The sequence below is a fragment of the Oncorhynchus gorbuscha genome, linkage group LG15 (assembly GCF_021184085.1).
Source record: "Oncorhynchus gorbuscha isolate QuinsamMale2020 ecotype Even-year linkage group LG15, OgorEven_v1.0, whole genome shotgun sequence".
Lineage (NCBI taxonomy): Eukaryota > Metazoa > Chordata > Actinopteri > Salmoniformes > Salmonidae > Oncorhynchus > Oncorhynchus gorbuscha.
Genome location: NC_060187.1, coordinates 46,041,802 through 46,066,389, shown reverse-complemented (window position 1 = coordinate 46,066,389; position 24,588 = coordinate 46,041,802). Strand labels below are relative to the sequence as shown.

The following is a 24,588-nucleotide window of genomic DNA, read 5'->3' as shown; positions in this document are numbered from 1 at the left end:
GTTGCAAGGCTCCGGCCTGCAGGGGGAGCCCAGCCTTGGCAGCCTCCGACCCAAATCCTGTTTGGCGCCTCTTGACAGCCGTCATCCCCCACTCCCAAACCTGAACAAAAGGAATCTCCAAACAATATTCAATATTTCATGACAGAACCCCGAGTTCTCCGGGGCCAGAGGCCTTCTCCGTCGGTGTGAAGTAATATGAGCCGTCCATTAGAAGGAGGAGGCCCCCCTCAGTTCCCATACTATACATTTGGGTTCAGGGGTTGAGGCTGGCGATGGAGACTAAATAACACACACAGATGCACACACGGCGGGGAGAGAACCGGCAGAGAGAAAAGGGCCTTAATTTAATTGTGTGTATACAGGATGAGTGTTTCCTTTCTAGTTTGGAAATTTGGACCAATTAGCTTGGCCGCCCTGCGCCTCGTTCCCAGACGGTTTCGCGACTAATCAAGTGCCACTTTTGTCTCCACTCTGAAAACAGTTTTATGGTTGAAGTGCACAAATAAACGAAGGCCGTAATGCCTGGACATTGAGAATGCACTTGTTTCAAGACATACCGGTCCAACAAAACTAACAAGCAGAAAGCATATCTGGGAGAGTACATACAGTTAGTTGCAAGGTACCTCATAAAAGGTGTCATATCAATTACCCATGTGGATCCATGGGGGGGGGGGGGGGGGGTCTGTCGCTCATTCATGGCAGAGTTGGAAGCTTCTATGTGAAATCACTGTGTAGGAGGAGTTGAGTGGAAGAAAGAGATGTGACCTACAGTAGGTTTCCTCATTAGCCCACACAGAATACAGACCCAAATCATTTGCATCTTTCTCGCTCCTCTTATCATCTAATTTGCCTTGGGATGCCTTGGCTAGGAAGCACTTCAGGAACGGAAAAATATCCAAACTTCCCCATGCCTGGTTTTCTTTATCTGATTCATTTAAAATCAAATTAAAATCAAAAACTTTTTTTTAAGGTCGCTTGAGCATGGTGGAGCGCTTCCCATCCCGAGCTGGTGGTTTTGACCTGGCATGCCAGGACAAACGGTGTGTATTTTGCTCCCGACACAAGCCAGGGGGAACGTAATTACTAATGTGTTGGGTGGTTGCTCAATGTTTTCTTGAAGGAGCGCCCATGCTCGCAGCTGAAATAAATAAGGGGATTCAGTGTGCGCTGTGCCAGGGCCTTGTGGTTTGGCACGCTGTAGCGCCACAGCCTTGTTATCCTCGTTGGTTTATTTATTTATATTGCCCCGCTCCGCATACACAGATGGAGGGACCGAAGGGCAATGCTGGTGGAGAAATGGTTCTATAATAAAAAATAAGAATAAAAAAAAAAACACTCCACACTTATGCACCCTCCCCTCCTACCCAAACGTGCCCTCCCCAACACCCGACGCACTCTTCACTTCTCATTCATTTAAAAACTAACATCTGACAATATGAACGCAAACCAAACAAGAGAATAAAACGACAACAAAGAGGTGAAATGCATGCGTACCCGCGACGACAGGATTGGGCGCTTCGTATGGCTTCACCTCCAGGATGGCGTCCAAAGTGGAATACTTCCGGTACGTCGGCAATGAGGCCCTTCATCTACTTCCACCATTTCGATGTCTCTGTGTCCAGTATTTTGCGAGCCAGTGTTAACTAGTCTACGGGCATCTGCTCGTATCCACGAGTTCATCCGACTCTAGGGAAGTAGATCAATCCCGGAGTATCCCTTTATCTCGCCGACCAAACACTGTAGTCTCGTCAACATAACGATTACAGTCCTCATCAGTCACGGTTAGAGTGACTTCAGAGTTTGCCTGGCTCTTCTTTAGGTAATAACCACATGCCCAGCCGTCTCCACATCTCTGGCCCTGTAGCCCAACTGTAGTTTTTTTTTGTGGGGGGGAGCTGGGGGAGATTGAAACAGTAGATGCAGTGATCCAGATTGATACTTCCCAGGCTGGAAGAAGGCGAGAGATGGACTTGCCCCCTCTACCCAGTGCGTCACGAGCAGGAGCAGGTCATTCACTCGCGGTTTATTCAATACAGGGTGAGCAGAGCCGAGGCAGAGCGGGGACCCACTGGCAGACGGCTGGCCTGACCTCCATTCTTAACTACAGAGCAGCCGGGAGAGACAGGACCTGCACTAGTCTACACTCACACACACACACACACACACGCACACAATTTGCATACCGACCCAACAGATCCACAGATAACACAATCATCACTGCTCTGCACATTGCCCTATCCCACCTGGACAAGAGGAAAACCTATGAGAGAATGTTTGACTACAGCTCAGCTTTCAACACCCTAGTCCCCTCCAAGCCCTGGGTATGAACATCTCCCTCTGCAAATAGATCCTGCACTTCCCGACAGGCAAACCCCAGGTGGTGAGGGTATGCAACAACACCTCCGCCACATTGACGCTCAACAAGTGCGCCCCCCCCCCCCCTCCCCCATGGGTGTGTGTTCAGCCCCCTCCTGTACTCCCAGTACACCCACGCCTGCGTGACCACGCACTACTCCAACGCCATCATTAAGTTTTCCGACTACACAATGGTGGTGGGCATGATTGCCGACGAGACGGCACATAGGGAGGGAGGAGGTTAGAGGCCTGGCAGAGTGGTAACCGGAAAACAGGCTCGTCCTTAATGTCAGCAAAACCAAGGAGATGATCGTGGACTACAGGAAACAGGAGGCAGCACGCCCCATCCACATTCAGGGCTGTAGTGGAGGGTCAAAATCGTCTGAGTTCCTCCGTGTTCACGTCACAGAGGACCTAACATGGACCAATCACACTGACACTGTGGTGAAGAAGGTACAACAGCACCTCTTCAACCTCAGGCAAAGAAATTTGTCACGGGCCCTCAGATCCTCAAGAAGTTCAACAGCTGCACCATCAAGGGCATCTTGGTCGGCTGCAGAAATCACTGGTAAGGCAACTGCACCTGCCTCAACCGCAAGGTTCTACAGAGGGTGGTGCGGACAGCCCAATACATCACTGGGGGCAAGCTCAGAGACACCTTAGAGACTATTTGCACTCGCTCTTGACACATCAAACCCTTACACAAAAGCACACACACATCAATAAACACACACACACACAACTGTCCTATTATACAGTATTTATTCAACTGGCTATTTGCACTGCCTCTCAACACATCCAACCCTTACACAAGCACACAGACACACCCAAGACACAACCCAATACTGTAATACTTGACAAAGCACATTGATTACCTATAGTGCACCTTCAAAGTCCAGTTTATTAGGTACACCCATCTAGTACCGGGACAGACCCGCCCTTTCCCTCCAGAACTGCCTGCCAGGAAAACATCCCCCACACCATTACACCATCAGCCTGTACCGTTGACACCAGGCAGGATGGGTCCATGGACTCATGCTGCTTACGCCAAATCCTGACTCTGCCATCAGCCATGATGGAGCAGGAATTCATCGGACCAGGCAATGCTTTTTCCACTCCTCAGTTGTCCAGTGTTGGTGATACCGGGCCCACTAGAGCCACTTCTTGTTTTTAGCTGATATGAGTGGAACCCGGTTGTGGTCGTCTGCTGCAATAGCCCATCCGTGACAAGGACCACCGAGTTGTGCGTTCCGAGATGGCGTTCTGCACACCGTTGCCCTGCGCCGTTATTAACACGCTTGTGGCCCACCAGTTAGTTTGAACGTTTCTTGCCATTCTCTTTCCACCTCTCATCAACAAGCTGTTTGTCGCATCATTCTCGGTAAACCCTAGACACTGTCATGCGTGAAATGCCCGAGAGGCATTTCTGAGCTACTGGAACCGTTTCTGAGCTACTTGAACCGTTTCTGAGCTACTTGAACCGTTTCTGAGCTACTGGAACCGTTTCTGAGCTACTTGAACCGTTTCTGAGCTACTGGAACCCGGCGCCCCTGGCTATGACGATCAGATCACGCTCAAAGTCACTTAGGTCACTTGTTTTGCCCATTCTTCAATCGAACAGTCACGGAATGCCTCGATGCCCATCTGCCTGCTTCATATAGCAAGCCACGGCCTCGGAACTCATTGTCACGGGGTGGTGTACCTAATAAACTGCTCACTGAGTGTATATCCTATTGTGTACATATAAGGCTCTTACTATGCACAATACCTATTATATTACTTGATATTTGACTAATATTATTATTACACATAGTAAACTGTGTACGTGACAAAACATTTTAGATTTTGATTTGACTACACACACTAATCAAATTTTATTCGTCACACGCTTCGTAAACACAGGTGTGGACAAACAGTGAAATGCTTACTTACGGGCCCTTCCCAACAATGCAGAGAAAGAAAATAGAGACATAATAGAAAAGTAAAACATGTAATAATAAAAGTAATAATACACTGAGTGTACAAAACAAGGGAGCACCTTCCTAATATTGAGTTGCACCTCTTTTTGCCCTCAGAACACAGCCTCAATTCATTGTGAAAATGGACTCTACAATGTGTCGAAGGCGTTCCACAGGGATGCTGGCCCATGTTGACTCCAATGCTTCCCACAGCTGTGTCAAGTTGGCTGGCTGTCCTTTTGGTTGTGGACCATTCTTCATACACACCGGCAACTGTTGTGTGTGAAAAACCCAGCAGTGCAATTCTTGAAACACTCAAATCGGTGCACCTGGCACCTACTAACATACCCCGTTCAAAGGCACTTAAATATTTTGTCTTACCCATTCACCCTAAGAATGGCACACAATCCACGTCTTAATTGGCTTAAAAGGGCTTAAAAATAATTGAACCAGTCTCCTCCCCTTCATCTACACTGACTGAAGTGGATTTAACAGGTAACATCAATAAGGGATCATAGCTTTCACCTGGATTCACCTGGTCAGTCTATGTCATGGAAAGACCAGGTGTTCCTAAAGTTTTGTACACTCCGTGTAGATACACAGCAAGTAACGATAACTTGGCTATATACAAGGGGTAACAGTACCGAGTTGATGTGCAGGGGTACGAGGTAAATGAGGTAGATACAGTGGGGAGAACAAGTATTTGATACACTGACGATTTTGTAGGTTTTCCTACACACATAGCATGTAGAGGTCTGTAATTTGTATCATAGGTACACTTCAACTGTGAGAGACGGAATCTAAAACAAAAATCCAGAAAATCACATTGTATGATTTTTAAGTAATTAATTTGCATTTTATTGCATGACATAAGTATTTGATCACCTACCAACCAGTAAGAATTCCGGCTCTCACAGACCTGTTAGTTTTTCTTTAAGAAGCCCTCCTGTTCTCCACTCATTACCTGTATTAACTGCGCCTGTTTGAACTTGTTACCTGTATAAAAGACACCTGTCCACACACTCAATCAAGACCAGAGAGCTGTGTAAGGACATCAGGGATAAAATTGTAGACCTGCACAAGGCTGGGATGGGCTACAGGACAATAGGCAAGCAGCTTGGTGAGAAGGCAACAACTGTTGGAAATTATTAGAAAATGGAAGAAGTTCAAGATGACAATCAATCAACCTCGGTCTGGGGCTCCATGCAAGATCTCACCTCGTGGGGCATCAATGATCATGAGGAAGGTGAGGGATCAGTCCAGAACTACAGGGCAGGACCTGGTCAATGACCTGAAGAGAGCTGGGACCACAGTCTCAAAGAAAACTATTAGTAACACACTACGCCGTCATGGATTAAAATCCTGCAGCGCACGCAAGGTCCCCCTGCTCAAGCCAGCGCATGTCCAGGCCCGTCAGAAGTTTGCCAATGACCATCTGGATGATCCAGAGGAGGAATGGGAGAAGGTCATGTGGTCTGATGAGACAAAAATAGAGCTTTTTGGTCTAAACTCCACTCACCGTGTTTGGAGGAAGAAGAAGGATGAGTACAACTCCAAGAACACCAATTGCAAACAAAGGTTTCTGTACCAAATATTAAGTTCTGCTTTTCTGATGTATCGAATACTTATGTCACGCAATAAAATGCAAAGTAATTACTTTAAAAAAATCACACAATGTGATTTTCTGGATTTTTGTTTTAGATTCCGTCTCTCACAGTTGAAGTGTACCTATGATTTAAAACAATTACAGACCTCTACATGTTTTGTAAGTAGGAAAACCTGCAAAATCAGCAGTGTATCAAATACTTGTTCTCCCCCACTGTGTGTACAACTAGGAATAAAGTGACAGATAATTAACAGTAGCAGTGTGATGAGTCAAAATTACAGTAGTTAGTCCAAAGAGGGTAAAAGCAAATACTTAAATACCCAAAATAACTATTTAGCAGTCCTATGGCTCGGGGGTTCCAGACTTGGTGCATCGGTACCACTTGCTGCTGAGAGCAGTCTATGACTTGGATGGCTGGAGACTTTGACCATTTTTAGGGCCTCCCTCTGACACCGCCTGGTATAGAGGTCCTGGATGGCAGGGAGCACGGCCCCAGAGATGTACTGGGCCATCCACACTACCCTCTGTAGCACCTTGCAGCAAGTTGCCAAGCAGTTGCCATACCAAGTGGTGATGCCGCCAAATCAAGATGCTCTCAATGGTGCAGCTGTGAAACTTTAAGGATCTGAGCGCCCATATGCCAAATTCTTAGCTCAAAGGGAAAACATGTTGGCATTCGTTTCATTAGTCCATTGTTGATATAGTCCCAAAATGTTTTGCATCTCAGCAATCAAGTTTCGAAGATGTATAATGCCGGTATGAAGCATTTTACATCATATGATGCACAACGCACTAATAAAACAAATACCAAAATATAGTTTTTGCTTGAGTTCTCCTTTAAAACACAATACACCCCCCCCCATTTTAATCAACAGGTCTTATATAACGAATTGAGAGAATATTATGACCATTCAAGTGAATATAATGGGGTAACATGTATTTAAAAAATATATACTATTTTGAAAAGGAGTAAACGTGTCAGATGGAGCACAGAGGAAATCAATCTTCCTGGCACTGCACAACCGATGGGAAGAAAGGGTATAAGGACCGAGCAGTGATTCAGGAAACATATTATCTGCTACAACACACGAGCTGAAACAACACGTGATCCCAGTCACTAAGACATGCAAACACGTATACACAGAGGATGAGAGAGGAACCAGTTCAGCAAACCCCTAGTCTTTCTTCTATATTTTACCAGCCATACGGTGGTTTATTTTTCACTTCTTTTCGCCATCTGTAGCAACATTCCCCTACAGACGGCCACAGCTGTCCTGTTTCATGTCTGCGGGCCCCTTTTTCTATGCCATCCCAAATGGGTTCATCGCACAATAGTGGATCGTTGGTGGATCACAGCGTCGGAACGAGCCCAGTCCTTTTCAAAATAATGACCAAGACAGTAGTGACCCCACCGTAATAGACAGTAAGAAAAACCATGCGATTCTGGGAATGCATTTGCAATGCTGGAAATCAGTTCCCCTCCTCATCCTCCGGTGTCCACTCTGCCAATTCTCTGGCTGTACTTTGAACCCCAGCGCTCACCCGCTGAGCATGTAGCTAGCCACGTGGCTATGCTACTCTCCCCCTGAGACCGTCTTCTTCAGAAGACTTAATACATCTTACCCACGTAGGTGTTGGAGAAACGAAGCTCAGATGTCGATCCGTTGCCTGGCGTGTTGTGGGGTCAGGCAAGACTCCATTTAGAGTCGGCATGCGTCTGCACTGGACTGGCTGCAAACCCCTAACTACATGTACGACTACATTACCTCGACCCCTAACTACAATACCTCGACTAACCTGTACCCCTGCACATTGACTTGGTACTGGTACCTCCTGTATATAGCCTCATTATTGTTATTTTATTGTTACTTTTTTGTTATATATTTGACTTTATTTATTTAGTAAATATTTTCTTAACTCTATTTCTTGAACTGCATTAATGGTTAAGGGTTTGGAAGTAAGCATTTCACGGAATGTTGTATTCGGCGCATGTGACAAATAAAATGTGATTTGAAGTGAGAGAGCTCGGGCGCTGAGTGGCGGGAGAGGAGCCTCTCTCAGTTGCTAAGATCCCCCATAAAGACAGTTACTCTCTTTTACTACTGACTGGCACAACCCACCAGCTGCAGCACATTCCTGTAGCTCCCCTCGACAAAGACGGGAGAGGAGCTGACATTTAAACGCAGTGAATCCTGAGATCCTAGGCCTGAGCACATCGCCGGCCCAGAACCCTTTTGTCCCCCCCCCCCTTTTCCTACCCTCTCCCTCGCTGCCACAATCGTCGGCTGTGTGTGTTTCTATCTGTGTGGTTCGAAACATCCTGTAGCCTGCGCCACCGACACACAGTCATGTGGCACGGCAAATCAATGCGCAGGACAACAAGTGGAATGTTCCCGAGACAGGCAGCGAGAAGAATGAGTTGTTTCTACCTCATTGCTGGGTGTGCGCTTCGACCATGTGCAACTAGTGCTCGCTCCCCGTCCCCCCCCCCAAAAAAGTTGTCGCTCGGTAATAAGATGATTAGCACGGTTTCCCCCCCCCTGCTCGGGCCCGAACAGCACATGAGCTGTCTGCCCACCATTCAAATGAAGTCCTCATCAAGTCCTAATACAATCAAAGTACACACAATAAACACTGAGCGATGACTAGCGCAGAGGCTAGCGGGGAGCTAAAGACAATGGGACTCTTGTTGAATGGCGTGTGGGTACAAAGAAGGCATTCTCAGAAGTTAGCCAAAGCTAGTGCCTGTGTAAGTGCTGAATGGTCTGAGCCGTTAGGGAGAGCTATGGTTCAACTCATGCAGTTCCTAGGCTTTAACTCCTTTGGAACCAGACAGGCCCTAAGAAACTGACAAAGGACAGCAAATATCTAACATGGAGGAGAGGAGAAAATCTCACTCCTGTAGACTGAGGCCCACAGCTTCCTGTCAGCCTAGGTCTCATACAGAACTGCCGTATCTCATGGACAACCCTCCGGATTAAAGAAAGAAAGAACCGGCGAGCTTCAGAAAGCTTGGCACATGCCTCGGTCTCCCCCTCTCTGCTAGCGGTTTGCTGCTGGGGACGTCCTGGGCGGACCTGGGCATTAATGCAGAATTAATTAGCCCAACGTCCCCAGTGCCAATCTCCCCATCCGTCTGTCTGTCCGCCCCACTGGGATAAAGCAGTTAGTTGCCACATCCAGGTGCCCGACTCTATACACATGCCAGACCACTGCTCACCGTGCTTCGCCGACGCTACGTAGCCTAGCCCCCGCCGCTAAAACATGGCATTGTCTCGTTTAAGAAGGTTCGGGTCCAAAATACGAGATTTAGAAAGGAACTCATCTCTTTTATGTTTTGCCTATTGAAAAGGGTATTAAGATTTCAAATATTGTGGTATTGCCCATTCTGAAAAACACCGGTCTGCTTTGAGAGAGAGTGTGTTTTTAGTCATCAAATGAAGGACAAAGAAATAGACAAAGGCAGAGGGATAGACGGTCCTCAAAACGGCCAAGGCGACAAAGAGAGCCACCGCAATTGTTTGTTTGTTTCGCTTTGTGATCGTTCATGCCTCAAAATCCTCAACTGAAACCAGACAATATGTTCCAAATCTGTACATTAGTAAGGATTTCGGGAGAGCTCAGTGTTGACAATGCACTTTGAAACGGATTACCTGAATGTGCTGTGCAATCAGGTTTATGAGATATTTGCCCGCGGAGGGGGAACGCTGTTTGACAGACATCTTACAACGTTTCCCCATCTGAGAACCTGATCTGCTTGGTTTAATCCAATAAAAGGGCAGCGAAAATGGTTCAAAGTAAGGTCATATCCAGTGATATTAAAAAGACAGTGTATTGTATCAGATCATCTGATCCCGGCCTGGGCTACTCCTTTGGCACAGTGGACCAATGCCAGCTGTGGGATTTGTCTCGTAGGGCATCTGCATAGCAGCCACATTACTACTCGCCGATATCAAATGCTATGACAATGAGGCATTTTTATGAATGGGCCCCAACCTGAATTACAATGAATGGTACACTGTGTGCATGTGTGTGTGCGTTTCTGTACCGCTGTACTTGTGAGAGCGTGGTGACAAAGTCATTGTTGTAGTCATAGCTATGGCAGTCGTGTGGTTACAGGGATTTAGTGGGGGGGTCAAAACCGCGGTGAGTGGGTGGGTGGTGGTGGACCTAACCCACCATGTGTACTACAGTAACCACAAAAAAAGGCTGTGGTTTATCCCACAATCACCTTAAATAGCTCAACATTATTATTATTCCTCAGCCTGTGGAAGGGAAATGAAATCTAAAACGTCTGAAACATGACAAGCCAAAAGTCAGCTGGTAGGAATGGCTGGCGTCTTTTACCTTTCTCTGCACCTTGGTTTACAGCAGGCTGATGATCTAAACTGGCAGCAAACTAGTTTGGTGTGCTGTGTAAGGTCAAGTCCATTCAAAATCCCTATTCACACAGCCTGTAGACTAGGGTAGCGCAAAACTCCATGGACACTTGGAGTTCCAGGCCAGTAAAACAACTGGATGTACTCTTTACTCTTGATCAGAACCTAAAAGTAACGGTGCCTCGAGGATGCATCGTCAAAGCTAACGAGTTTAGAGAGACGCAGCGCAAATCTCTTTAAGAGCTTAGCGGGAAATAGGTCAGGCGTCCTTACAGACATTCGACACACGAAAACAGTTTGTTCATCTCTACCACCGGGGTCATAGAAGGCAAAGCGGCAATAGAAAATATCAGCGGCCCTGGACATATTCACATAGGTCCACTCAGTGGCATGTTATCTCTTCCAGCCAGTGATATCCTTCAATTGTATTGGGCAGAGCGAAAACAGAGAAGGTGAGATGAAAATGGGGTTTAATAAGCATGGCCGTGTTAACTTTCCATTTGAACCACATTTCTCTCCGCCAATCTATGTGCTGCTTTCTTTAGTGCCACATTGCTAGTGATATTACCGCCGGCATTTAAGCTAACCAGTTGCTGTAGCCATAAAAGGACTCGACTCCAAACCCCCCAAAAAATCCAATACTCTGCATTGCGTCACTGACGCCTGGATTTTCATGTCTCCCCCCCCCCCCCCCCCCCTGCTTTCCTAGCCAGGGTCTTCCCTGCCAGTAAGTAGGTCTTGCCAGGTTAGCCAAACCCCGAGGAGATAACGATCACCCAAACCATCTACAGTAAGGCCTTCACTGTCCCTCACCCTCACCAGAGAAAACACATTCGGTTTGCGTCAAAGGCCCAGAGTCTTATCAAGAGTTTCTATCCTATTTACATGATTAGACAGTTGTCCAGCAGACAGGTTTCCAATACCCTTCAGTCTACTTGCTCTTGTCCAGACGGGGCATGAAGTCATGGTTAGCAGACTTTATATAGCATTCAGTCTGACCACATATAACGTTAAGTGGAAGCAAAGGCATTAAAAAGTCTGCAAGCGAGCCAAGAGACAAACATTGATTTTCAATTATTTTGGGACTACTAGTCTCAGTCAACACTTGTCTTTCATCTAGTTTTGTACATTTTTCTGTTCCAAAAATACCGTAGCATATCATTTTTACGACTTTAACCACCAATGAAATGGTTAAATTACCCAACCACTTCCAAACTATTATGGCCTATGCCTTAAATAGCTTCTAAACCAACCTATAAGGCAGGGCTATCCAACCCTGTTCCTGGAGAGCTACCGTCCTGTAGGTTTTCACTCCAACCCTGTTCCTGGAGAGCTACCGTCCTGTAGGTTTTCACTCCAACCCTGTTCCTGGAGAGCTACCGTCCTGTAGGTTTTCACTCCAACCCTGTTCCTGGAGAGCTACCGTCCTGTAGGTTTTCACTCCAACCCTGTTCCTGGAGAGCTACCGTCCTGTAGGTTTTCACTCCAACCCTGTTCCTGGAGAGCTACCGTCCTGTAGGTTTTCACTCCAACCATGTTCCTGGAGAGCTACCGTCCTGTAGGTTTTCACTCCAACCCTGTTCCTGGAGAGCTACCGTCCTGTAGGTTTTCACTCCAACCCTGTTCCTGGAGAGCTACCGTCCTGTAGGTTTTCACTCCAACCCTGTTCCTGGAGAGCTACCGTCCTGTAGGTTTTCACTCCAAACTTAATCTAGCACACCTGATTCTAATAATTACCTTGGTGATAAGTTGAACCGGGTTAGTTATGACTGGGGTTGGAGCGAAAACCTACAGAAGGGTATCTCTCCAGGCACAGGGTTTGGAGAACCCTGATATTCGGCTTGCAGAATTACTGCTACTGTTTAGCTTCCATTAAAGAAATGGCCTCAAACAGTTTCTTCAGACTATGCCGAAACGGTCGTTGGCTAATTTTAACCGACTGGCCAAGCTGCCCCAAACAAAGTAAAAGTGGGCTGCTCTCACAAGAGGTCACGGATTCCTCCAAAGCCAGGGCAATCCATCCGCTTGACTGGCTGCTAACGAGGGGGTCAAACGCCTAGAAGTTAGGGTCAAAACTCTAACATCTTAAGCCATGACCTCTCTCACGTGTTGAGTGCTCCTGTGATAGTGACACCCGTTGCCGGGGTGAGAGCGAGCCCTAAATTAGCCCTGGCCACGCTGCCTGCTCTGGAGTCAAAAGGGGGGCCCGCCCTCTGACACCACATTGTTCCTAAAGATGACAAACGATGCTAGCTTGTGACTGTTGAACAACGCTGGGAAAGCCCTGGTTAAAGACTGACATGCCAGCCCTCCCCCTCCACACACACACACACACACACACACACACACACACACACACACACACACACACACACACACACACACACACACACACACACACACACACACACACACACACACACACACACACACACACACACACAAAACTAAGTAGGGTTAGGCATGTGGCACTACATCATAAAACTCTCCCAAGAATTGAACAGATTGCAAAATAATTCACCAACCAGTAAGCCTAAAGACAGATAATTAAAGGCAAATTAAATTGTAAACTCTGCAAGTACATACAGTCAACAAGAAGTTTCACAAGAGTTGTTTTGAGAATTGTGACACCCAGATAATAAAACTGCTCTACTATGTTTGCTGTTAAATAGGTTGGTGGCAGGATAGTGTTAGCACGGGGGGGACAAGTCCTCTTCTACCACCCCTTGCCCTTGCAGCAATGGGGGATACATTTAATTACGGACTTCGGCTGTCCTCAGAAACCTCAACTTCGGCATCCGTGCATGAGGTCAGCCTCTCTTCAGATGGCTTTTAATCAACGGCGCTTCAGAAATGCTCCACTGCTTTAAATGAGACCGAGGAAGAAACCCGATCCTGTGGGACGAGGAGACGAAGGAGCCAGCGAGCACACTGCGGACTTAACTCCACTCTAGGCAGACCTCCATGCTCTGTGGGCATTCTGTCTCTTTCTTCTCCCTCTTGTTCACTCGCTGACACCTCATTCACAATCAAGCCCGGTGAAGAAGAAGAGAATCTAACTTCAGCTATAAGAATGCTGGCGGGAGCAAAGCGCCCATGAATAGGCTTACAAAACATCAAAACTCAGGATTTGGCAGCGGGGGGGGATAACATTTTAGCCACAATGGGCATCAGCAACTTTTATTTGAGACGAGCATATAGTAAGTATAATGTCTCCCAAAACATTGAAATGAGGGTCAGTGTCTCGTCTAAAAATTGTTTTGTTTTTTATGTACTTAGCATATTGCTAATCGGGGATTTATTTCTGTCCAATTATAACACCGTTGACTAAGTTGGTTGTGGAATTCATAATGAGGCCCATCATGCCTTATTTTGACAAAAACCCTCTAAAGGCTGATACTTTTGTGACTGGCCCAAGTTAAAATGAGCTCCCATTCCAGCCAGACTAAATCGTAGTACTGCACAGCTCTCAAGGTAACCGACCCTATAGGCTCATTTGAAATCACACACGTTTTTATTCAGATTGGCCAAAATCACTACATATCCTTCCTCAACATTTTGAACTGAGATTGCAGTGCTGTTAACGTAAAAATCTACAACAACAACAAAAACGTACAAAAGCTATGAAAACAGTCTACAAAAATATGTCGCAATAAGATTGTCAATGTGGGCACATATCATGCCTAGCTCACTTAGGCTTCAGCAAAACCATTTGTTGTACAGAGGAAATGGTTGTAATTAAGGTGCTCGGTTTGCCTGGTGGAACAGAGCTCTCTCCACACCGTGATAGCTGGTGTTTGTGTTGCTGCCAGTGGAGGAACGAGCCCCTGCTGCCTCTTGCCAATTAACATTTTCTCTATTGGTTATTTACACTGGACTTCACTCTCAGGGTGAGTTTTCATCGAACAAGCACTACTAATATCATGGTGAAAACGTACACAAGGTTTTCCAAACTGTGGAAAGGCATCAAGAATATTTTGTTCAATTGCAACAACAAAAAAATTCTCGATTAGGATTCAGCTCATGGGGAAAAACATAAAACCATGTCCAATTCATTAGTTAATTAATTATGATGTATTTTCTACGTTTTAATCAAAGCTTTCGAATACATTAATTATTTACAGGAGAGAAATAAAATATAAAGCCCGAAATTTGATATCATGTGGAGGTTTTTATATTTACCAAATAGTTCATTTTCTTGTGTATTTATAAGACGGCTTCCTAATTTACAAGAAGTTCAGAAGCTCTAAAAACGTAAAAAATTGCTCCATGCCAAGCTTTTCATTCCACTGCCAAACACCTATATTAATATGCTACTACACTGTTGCGCACAGAAAACAGGAAAAGAATTCAAGTGATATCTCACCCCAACCGCAGCCCATGTTGAGTTAGTCTGAAATAGAAATCGTGCTGAGCAATCGTGATGGAGATAATTGTTTTTTTTTAGGCAACTGACTCTGTCGTCTCGCAGTGCGAGCTTCCCCTAAATCTGGCCCATCTTAAAACGGCGAAGGGACGGGCCCGTGCGAGGAATTTGGCAGAGTTGTCCCGCTTTTCCCAGACTACTGCTTTATTGACCACTGATGAAATTATGGGTGTCTGCTACAGATAACATTTGTGTCTACATACAGAGATGGAAAGGTGCTGTGCAGTGCAGTGTTGGGTTTGCTGGGGGGCAAGTCCCAAAAAAAGGAAATTTAACTTTATTTTGGTTGGGTGATTACTTGGTGAGTGGCCTGTGATTGTTCATTGAAAGACTGATTCTTGATGCCAACTACAGTACGAGTCAAACGCTTGGACACACCTACCCACTGCAGGGTTTTTCTTTATATGTACTATTTTCTACATGGCAGAATAATAGCGAAGACATCAAAACTACGAAACAACATATGGAATCATGTCGTAACCAAAAAAAGTGTTACACAAATTAAAATATATTTTATATTTGAGATTCTTCAAAGTAGCCACCCTTTGCCTTGATGACAGCTTTGCAGACTCTTGGCATTCTCTCAACCAGTTTCATGAGGTAGTTACTTGGAATGCATTTCAAATAACAGGTGTGCCTTGTTCATTTGTGGAATTTCTTTGCTTCTTAATGCGATTGAGCCAAGTGTTGTGACAAGGTAGGGGTGATATACAGAAGATAGCCCTATTTGGTAAAAGTTAATTTTATGGCAAGAACAGCTCAAATAAGCAAAAATAAATGACAGTCCATCATTACTTTAAGACATGAAGGTCAGTCAATACAGAACATTTCAAGAACTTTTAATGTTTCTTCAAGTGCAGTTTTAAAAACCAAGCGCTATGATGAAACTGACTCTCATGAGGACCGACACAGGAAAGGAAGACCCAGAGTTACCTCTGCTACAGAGGATAAGGTCATTAGAGTTACCAGCCTCAGAAATTGCAGCCCAAATAAATGCTTCAGAATTCAAGTAACAGACACATTCCAACATCAACTGTTCAGAGGAAACTACATAAATCAGGCCTTTATCGTCGAATTGCTGCAAAGAAACCACTACTAAAGGACACCAATGAGAAGAAGAGACTTGCTTGGGTCAAGAAACAGGAGCAATGGACATTAGACTGGTGAAAATCTGCCCTTTGGTCTGATGAGTCCAAATTTGAGATTTTTGGTTCCAACCGCCGTGTCTTTCTGAGATGCAGAGTAGGTGAACGGATTATTTCTGCATGTGCGGTTCCCACTGTGAAGCATGGAGGAGGAGGTGTGGGGGTGCTTTGCTGGTGACAGGGTCTGTGATTTATTTCGAATTGAAGGCACACTTAACCAGCATGGCAACCGCAGCATTCTGCAGCGATACGGCATCCCATCTAGTTTGCGCTTAGTGGGAATATAATTTGTTTTTCAACAGAACAATGACCCAACACATCTCCAGGCTGTGTAAAAGGGCTATTTAACCACAAAGGAGATTGATGGAGTGTTGCGTTAGATGACCTGGCCTCCACAATCACCCGATCTCAACCCAATTGAGATGGTTTGGGATGAGTTGGACTGCAGAGTGAAGGAAAAGCAGCCAGTAAGTGCTCACCATATGTGGGAACTCCTTCAAGACTGTTGGAGAAGCATTCCAGGTGAAGCTGGTTGAGAGAATGTAAAGAGTGTGTGAAGCTGTCATCAAGGCAAAGGGTGGCTACTTTGAAGGCTCTAAAATATAAAATATATTTTGTTTTGTTTTACACTTTTTTGGTTACTACATGGTTACTACATGATTCCATGTGTTATTTCATAGTTTTAATGTCTTCACTATTGTTCTACAATGTAGAAAATAGTCAAAATAAAGAGGAACCCTTGAATGAGTAGGTGTGTCCAAACTTTTGACTGGTACTGTATATACAGTACATTGGCATGCGCTCAGTGACAAGATGCAAACTTGACCCTTGAAACCCATCCGAGTGTTTTTGTCTTTGATTCACTGTACAACATTATCCCACATTCCATGTCCTATCACTAAGCATAGTGAGGTCAACATTTATGTGACTCCAAATTCAAACAAATGTTGACGTGCTTATAGAGAGTTGAGAAACAAAAAGAGGGACTTTACCTGCGTGCACAAAGTAGGCCAAGTAGAGGTCGAGCTCCTTCACAGAAACTCCAATGTGATGAGGCTGCACACACAGCCCTGGGTTCGAGCACTGTGGGGACTTTACCAGCCTTTCGCCATCAGTACTTTCGAGGGGAATACCTTTGAATAAAATGACCATGACCAGGTCCAACCTCCAGACTTTGTCTGCCTGACGCAGGCAGTCGATCCTCCTCATCTTACCCTTCTGGTCAGGGTTGGACAGCACGCAGCACGGGGGCTTCTTCCCGGTGACGGTGAGCACAAAATCCTCCCGGAACTCAGGCCGGATGTCCTTGCGGAGCTTGGCCAGAAGGCGCGATGCCCACTTCTGCTTGACCTCGGGCTTCTCGCTGAGCAGCTCGTCCTTCACTGCGCGCTCCTCTTCCTTAGACATGCGCTTCTCGTGCTTCTTGAAGTACTTTCTCTTGCGGGCCTGCAGGTTGAACCATGTGTAGGCAAACGCTCGCACGTGGGGCAGCAGAGCTTCGATGAAAGGATGGAATTCATCCTGTGGTAGAGAGGAACACAGGGGGGGGGGTGATGAATGATTTGGTGGCAACACATTGATAGTACAACACTTTTTGTGGAAACAAAGTACAGAATCCATCAAAATAAAAAGACCAAAAGCGGTCATTACAATGAATCTTGTGAAATCAGACGTGCCTTCAGTAAACACTCATCGACTCATTTGAAATACTTGGCAATCAAGGAATTGCACAGAAGAACATACAGTACTACTATTAGATCAAATATCATTCCAGGCGGGACTTTTCAGAGAACAAACATTGACCATTTCAGAGTAATATGCACTGTCCGACACATTTATATTTATGAGTATTTATGTCATTTTCATTTGCAGCACTTGGGCCCGTACCATTAGCATTAGCAGAGCGGGCTAATGGCGGAGTTTCTCTAGGCCGTACGGAGGGAGCAGTGTGAAATAAGGCCTGTCTAGGCCGTACGGAGGGAGCAGTGTGAAATAAGGCCTGTCTAGGCCGTACGGAGGGAGCAGTGTGAAATAAGGCCTGTCTAGGCCGTACGGAGGGCGCAGTGTGAAATAAGGCCTGTCTAGGCCGTACGGAGGGAGCAGTGTGAAATAAGGCCTGTCTAGGCCGTACGGAGGGAGCAGTGTGAAATAAGGCCTGTCTAGGCCGTACGGAGGGAGCAGTGTGAAATAAGGCCTGTCTAGGCCGTACGGAGGGAGCAGTGTGAAATAAGGCCTGTCTAGGCCGTGTCTTGGCTCTTTGGCAAGAATGTGGGTCTGTGGGGGTCTGCCAGAGAGGACAGAGAAAAAAGCAACAGCCGAGCGGGAAAGCTGAAAGTCTATTTTTAACTGTTCGCCATGCAAACATATAATATACGTGCGCACACACACACACAAAAAGACACACACACACATGCATGCAATATGTACAGGCACAAACGTTTCCCTCTGAAACGGTTCCAAGACTGGTATATTCTGTGGGCTTTCACCAGGGACAGCTCCCTGTACAGCTATTACAGCAAGAATGTGGATAGATGGCATGTTGTGGATCAGTCCCAATTTTGGTTGGTTACACCTGCTACTAGCAGTCACACACTGGAGCTTTCGCCTGAGAATCTGCTCCCTCTCATAATCTGGCCTGAAACAGGCAGTGGAAATGTTACAGCACGACACTACAGCTAAACGAAGCAACGCCAACGGAACAAGGCAAATCAACCTCAGAACAACACTTTCCTATTTCAACTAGTCTGGCATCTGAAAACTCACTCGAATATTTTTGAGGGACAAAGACATTTCCGTGGATTAATGACCACTGCCATTAAATCTATTGAACCGTTAGTCTGTACCCATCTTACGGACATTTTCAATAATTACAGTATATAAAAAGAACCCAGAACAGAGTTACCAAAGAGATGAAAGGCGCCTACTCCTTTAAAATACCTGCTTGTAAAAAAAAATCATGAATATGTACTAAAAGCGTTTATAACCAAATGAGATAATAAAATCTTTGCCTTTTATATAAAACAAATACCTCAGGGCATACGGATACCACATTTGAACTAAAACTAGTAAGTGTGCCAAATCCAAATACTCAGCTTCGATTTTGTACAAGTGTGTCACACTAGATCATGCTATAAAACAGTATGCTACATTAAGCACCAGAGCAGATATGCAGCTCTTCTAGGCCGAGTGTTTACACGCATATATACAGTGAGTAGAGTACATAGTTTGACTGGACTGTGTCCTACAGAGGGCAAGCTAGGCTAGGCACAGAACTAACAGTTATATTTTAAAAAGCACCAATCAAATGAAATAAACAATGACAAACCACCACTCCAATTTGCAATTTTACAACAGCGACGTATTTTAGTTTCCCAAACACTCTCAGTAGAGGTTGGCAGTGATGTAGTGACTGGTCGGAGTACAAGGAGACATGTTTCTGATATGAGGCCCATTTGGAGACCCAGGGCGGGCCTTGGCTTCACCTCAGGCCATCTTACCACCCCGGCCACGCAAAATGTACTCAACTATTCAGAGATAAAAGAACGCTGAACAAATCTTGACCCGTGCGGAAACCTCTGACTGGCATGTGGTCACTAATACATGTACTAACACAAGTTTGCGAGCACAAACGCAGGAATAATCATCTAGAATACAGCTGAATTGAAATATAATACATCCAAATACAATGACGACACACTATTCCTCGAATGTCAAAACTACTTTCACGCCCTTGCCTCATAGGCATGGAAATTGTATTGTTTGAGCTTGGGTAAAATCCAGTAAATGGCTTCTCCAACTGCCTTCTCCGACACTCGGAGTAACTTCAGCCAATGTGCTATGAAATATCACTCCTCAATGGCTGACATTATGCATTGTTATCTGTGGTTTCTGTATATAATATAGTTCTCCCCTGTCTCGGGCCATTTGAACAATACCTGCATAGTTTATATTTGTTTTTTTTGCTTCTTCACAACATTAATGACACACACACACACAAAACGTACACAACTATATTATGTAGGCCACATTTCAATATATATCATCCATTGCAATTCCATTAACAAAACCCTAGAAAATAGTATATTCACTACTAAAAGTGTGTCAGGAGAATTGTCAAGTACGAAACCTCCAGCTGTGAAGTTTGTTTTAATTTTCTGTACACCTTGGTGACAAATCTAATGTTTACAAAGAACAGGCCTGTAGCAACAACTCATGAATAACTGTAATTTAGAAAAGCAATGTTGGTAATCTCCTCCTATTGACACCCACGCTACCCCACACCACAACACAGAGGCAATTATGACAGTGTGCCGACCGAGTTTACTCTCGCCTCTCTTCCTGCCCACAACAGTAAACGTACTTAAACAGAACGGACGCCTCACCATTGTTAATCAAATTGGAGCAATTTCCACAAAAGGCATATCTTCCTGCTTTTACATTGTTGCAGCGGACTCAAACAGACTCACGTAGGCCGTAAGGGGCATGTGTACTTGTAAGTGTTTTCCCAAACCCATGCAATGTGCACAACTGTTTCATTCCCTGCATCTCCTCCACCACGACACAAAACGATACCATGTGCCTCAAAGACAAGATGCAAAGGCAAATTCGGGGGAATTATCAATATTTTTTCCATGAATGCAAATGTTCAATTTTCAATTCTAGGTTACATATTCTATCCTTTGCAGTGAACAAAACATATGGAAGTTATTTAGGCTTGCCTGTCTTGTACAGGATCACCCCCCCCAAAAGCCAAATATAATTGAATCAATCGAAAGCCTTTGATTATGGAGCGATCTTGACTTAAAAGATTTTAGACTTGATGAAACAGTTTTTGCCCTACCTGAATGGATAAGAGGGTAACACACACACACACACACACACACAAAGTATTTTTATATATCATTCAACTCTGAATACTTATACTTAATTAGCCAATTAGTGCAGATTCTGCTTTATACAGTTGAGATGAATTGTATTGCATGTGAATTCACAGTCTCATTTTAAAAATAAAAAAAACATATCCAGGCAAAATTTGTATGAATTAATATTTTACATACTCAAGCGAGCCATTTCTCTAAATGTCCCTTCTCAAGTTTGTGTCCAACTAATATCAGGTTTCAGTTCTCCTTTAGGCCCATTTCGGTCTTGCCTCAAAGATGCACTGTACATTCTTATAAAATAATTCTAGATAAATATTCAGAACTTATTAGTTATGCTTGACACTAGAGGTATTGGAGCAGTATTGGTTTTGAAATGGTCTTCCATTGTAAAGGTTGGCAAGTCCAGGAGGAGAACCCATCATTGATATCAAGTCAGGTGTTTGTCATTTACATACATTTACAACCAATAACGTGGTCATAGTGACAAAATGATTTTTTTTTGGGGGGGGGGGGGAGTATATCCCAAAAATAAAAATAAAAATATATGAAAACATGAAATCAACTTAGGGAAAAATCATAATCTTATTTTAAGATAATTTAAAACATAAATTGTGTTGATCGTTAAATACAACTGACATGAGACGAGGCCAATATGCCTGTTGGTGGTCAATAATAAATCAATTTAAAAAACAAATACATCTTGTCAAATCTTAAACAAACCCAAAACTGTATCATAATACATTTTATACATAATTTAAAAAATACATTTTAGGTAAGCCGATAATGGATTTAAACACCAACCACCTGGATATGCAACTGACCATTTAACAAGCGATTCAACCTATGTAACGTTCCCACCTCGACCACCTTTTGATTAGGCCTACAAAACACCATATTTCGGGTAATCAAACTCGAACAAGAATCAAATCCGAGAAAACCTAACAATCTTCGGGAGCAGAAAGTGTTTAGTAAGTCTAAAAGACCATCTTAGTTATTGAGCATGCTACATGTCAGTCATAGCCGTAGTGCGCAAAAACACACACACACACACACACCAAAATTATCCATCGAATATAACAGTAGCCTTGAAACGTGTAATGTCCTAACTTGTGCTTTCCCGGTGCACATTGATCATGACAAAGTTCAATGCCCGAGAGTGGCGGCGACTCGATTCAGTGGAAGAGGTGTAAAGACACACAGCAACATTTTAAATTCATAAAAGTTACTGCTGCCAAAGAACAAGCTAAAAATCGAACGCTTACAAAACTGATTCTAAGTTTGAAACTTTTGGGACACAAGTTAGACCCAGCAAAATACAGCCTTTTAAATATCGCGTTTTAGCAGTAATCAATACAAAGTGACAATTGCATGCATGTTAATGACTCCCAAGTGCAGAGACCTAGAGGAAGCCGTCCAGGGGAGCATTGGAAAATGATGTTGCCACCTTTTGTAAAAACATTGTGTGCATTCATTCATATCAAATATGTGGGAAGACGATAACGTGCACATGCAACTTATAGGAAAGGCCATCTTCATTTTAGGATTGGAACTCAAAAAGTAGTCCACGTAAAAGCGCGCTCGACATCGATATAGGTCTAATATGAACTAAAATAGACATGCATATATATGTGTACATATGTAGGAGATCGCCATCCGCCATGTGTTACTTAGTTCAGATGGCTCTGACAAACCAGGAATGCTACTGCACACAGTTTGTCTTGAGCAACGTCAGTCCATTTCGCCATGTCCCTGAGGAAGAAAGCATAAATGCAACAAAAATTGTTAAAGACAGACGAAAGGCTCACTTACCTGTGTTAGGCATAGCGGAGAATACATATCTGTTGTATCTAATCTTGGATGTGGAGGGTGTATGTATGTGTGTGTGTTTGGGTTACACGAACGGGTCTGCGTGTTTATGTGTGTGATGGTGTGTGAGTGAGTGTGTGTGTATGTGTGAATTATGTGTGGGTGTGTGTCCGTGTTTGCCCGTGTATGCGTGATGGCTGTGTCCGTGATGGCTGTGTCCGTGATGGCTGTGTCCGTGTTTTGAAAAGAAAGAAAAAAGGAGAGACAGAAGGGAGAGAGAGGGGAAAAAATAAAGCCTGCTTCTTGCTTTCACATTTCCAACTCTGCGAACTGCAACCAACGCTTCACCACCCCATAGAGCTGAACTTTAACCCCGCCTCGAGTTACACTGCTTCCACTTTCCGCACGCATCTATTGTACAGTGCAGTAAAAGCCGTAGAGCAGTCTCTTCGTTGGATAACCCAAAACTTTCACCAGAGGCATATTCAAGAATAAAAGAAAAGTCCAAAGGCAGACTGGCTGCAGCGGAGAGGTTAAAAATCACGGGAAATAGGAAGAAAATAAGTCATATTCGGACAGTGCTAATCTTGTTCTCATACTAATACCATTACAAAAAAATGCTGATTGTCAGACGTTCGTTCTTCTGAACTCGATATGAGTTCTCCCATTCACTCCGGTTTCTCGAAGAGACAAAACAAAGCTCGCAACAACCGAAAGCATTGAAGGCATGTGGTGCGGCTGGCTTCACGGTGGAGCGAACTCCGAAATGAGTCTGTCGGATTTACGAACAAGGAGGGTGCGGTAGTTAATGAAGGTGATAATATCCCAGAACACCCAAACAATTGCTTGTCGCTGAAGCCCGACAGCTGGTTTCCGTTTAGAAAATTATCTCTAACAGCAGACGATAAAGTGAATCCGTGTTGCGTCTGTCCTGTCTACGGCGACAGGAGCCACAACCGCCTGCACCCAGTTCCATACAGATACATACAGTTCACTTTTGTCCACAGTGCCTGAAGGACAAACTCTTGTACTCCCCTCTCAGCATAGCTCCCAAAGTATACACGGTTTAAGGGAAGTAATAAGACCAACATAGATGCAATGAACATGTAGGACAGAAATATATCATATATATATATTTAAATTGTCAAATTATAGTCTGCCTTATCCTGTCTACTTGAGCCCATTAGCCCCGGAATGAAATGGCTTTTCAAACAACGCAAACCTATCAATTTCAATCAAGAGCAGGGCTCGCGCAAAACTGCCACACCAACACTGCTAAATAAATGTTCTTATATGATGTTTAACGGAAATTAGACAGCGTATGGCGGTGAAGAGTGAGCTCAAGAGATCACCACGCACTATATAAGGGATATACCGCCCCTTTTGAACAAATGCTTAACTTTTTAAATTCGTCGGACAAAGTAACAGGCTGTTGGGTATTCCATATTATCTTTCGACACCTATCCATATTTACAACAAGTTATAATTGGAAATATTTTGTATTATTATACATGGTTATTATGAAGCGATCACTAGGCTTTTAGCCTATTGGCATTGGTGCATTGTTATTATGAAGCGATCACTAGGCTTTTAGCCTATTGGCATTGGTGCATTGTTATTATGAAGCGATCACTAGGCTTTTAGCCTATTGGCATTGGTGCATTGTTATTATGAAGCGATCACTAGGCTTTTAGCCTATTGGCATTGGTGCATTGTTATTGCGGATGATAATTGACATATATTTACATGCAAAGCAATGCATGACCTATCTATCTGTTCATGGCATACGAGGCAATGTATGTCCATTTGCACAACACGTTTCATATGAGGGGTGGAACAACGAGAGCAGAATGTTAACAATTCAATGAAGTGCATTCAACTTTACATAACCCAAAACCAAGTATCTCCCCAGATAACTATACAATATAAACGAGCGAGGGCCATTCGACAGACAAGATTACCAATCATTTTCCTAACTCACATGTCATTATGTAAGCATGATCACGGTGCCCTCCTAACACCGACAGGCCTAT

At 44.3% G+C, this 24,588-nt stretch overlaps 1 protein-coding gene across 7 annotated transcripts in view; it reads right to left on the bottom strand.

The window, feature by feature from the left end:
* Positions 1-24,588, bottom strand: part of nfia (nuclear factor I/A) — a 190,762-nt gene that overhangs the window by 124,016 nt on the left and 42,158 nt on the right. For 5 of the 7 annotated variants that reach the window (XM_046301554.1, XM_046301553.1, XM_046301555.1 and 2 more), the window contains exon 2: positions 16,862-17,390. In XM_046301554.1, the coding sequence (XP_046157510.1) occupies positions 16,862-17,390 (529 nt within the window). Of the gene's footprint in view, positions 1-16,861; positions 17,391-22,558; positions 23,870-24,588 lie in introns of those variants that run through there. The other 2 variants (XM_046301556.1, XM_046301559.1) reach the window with 1 other exon arrangement.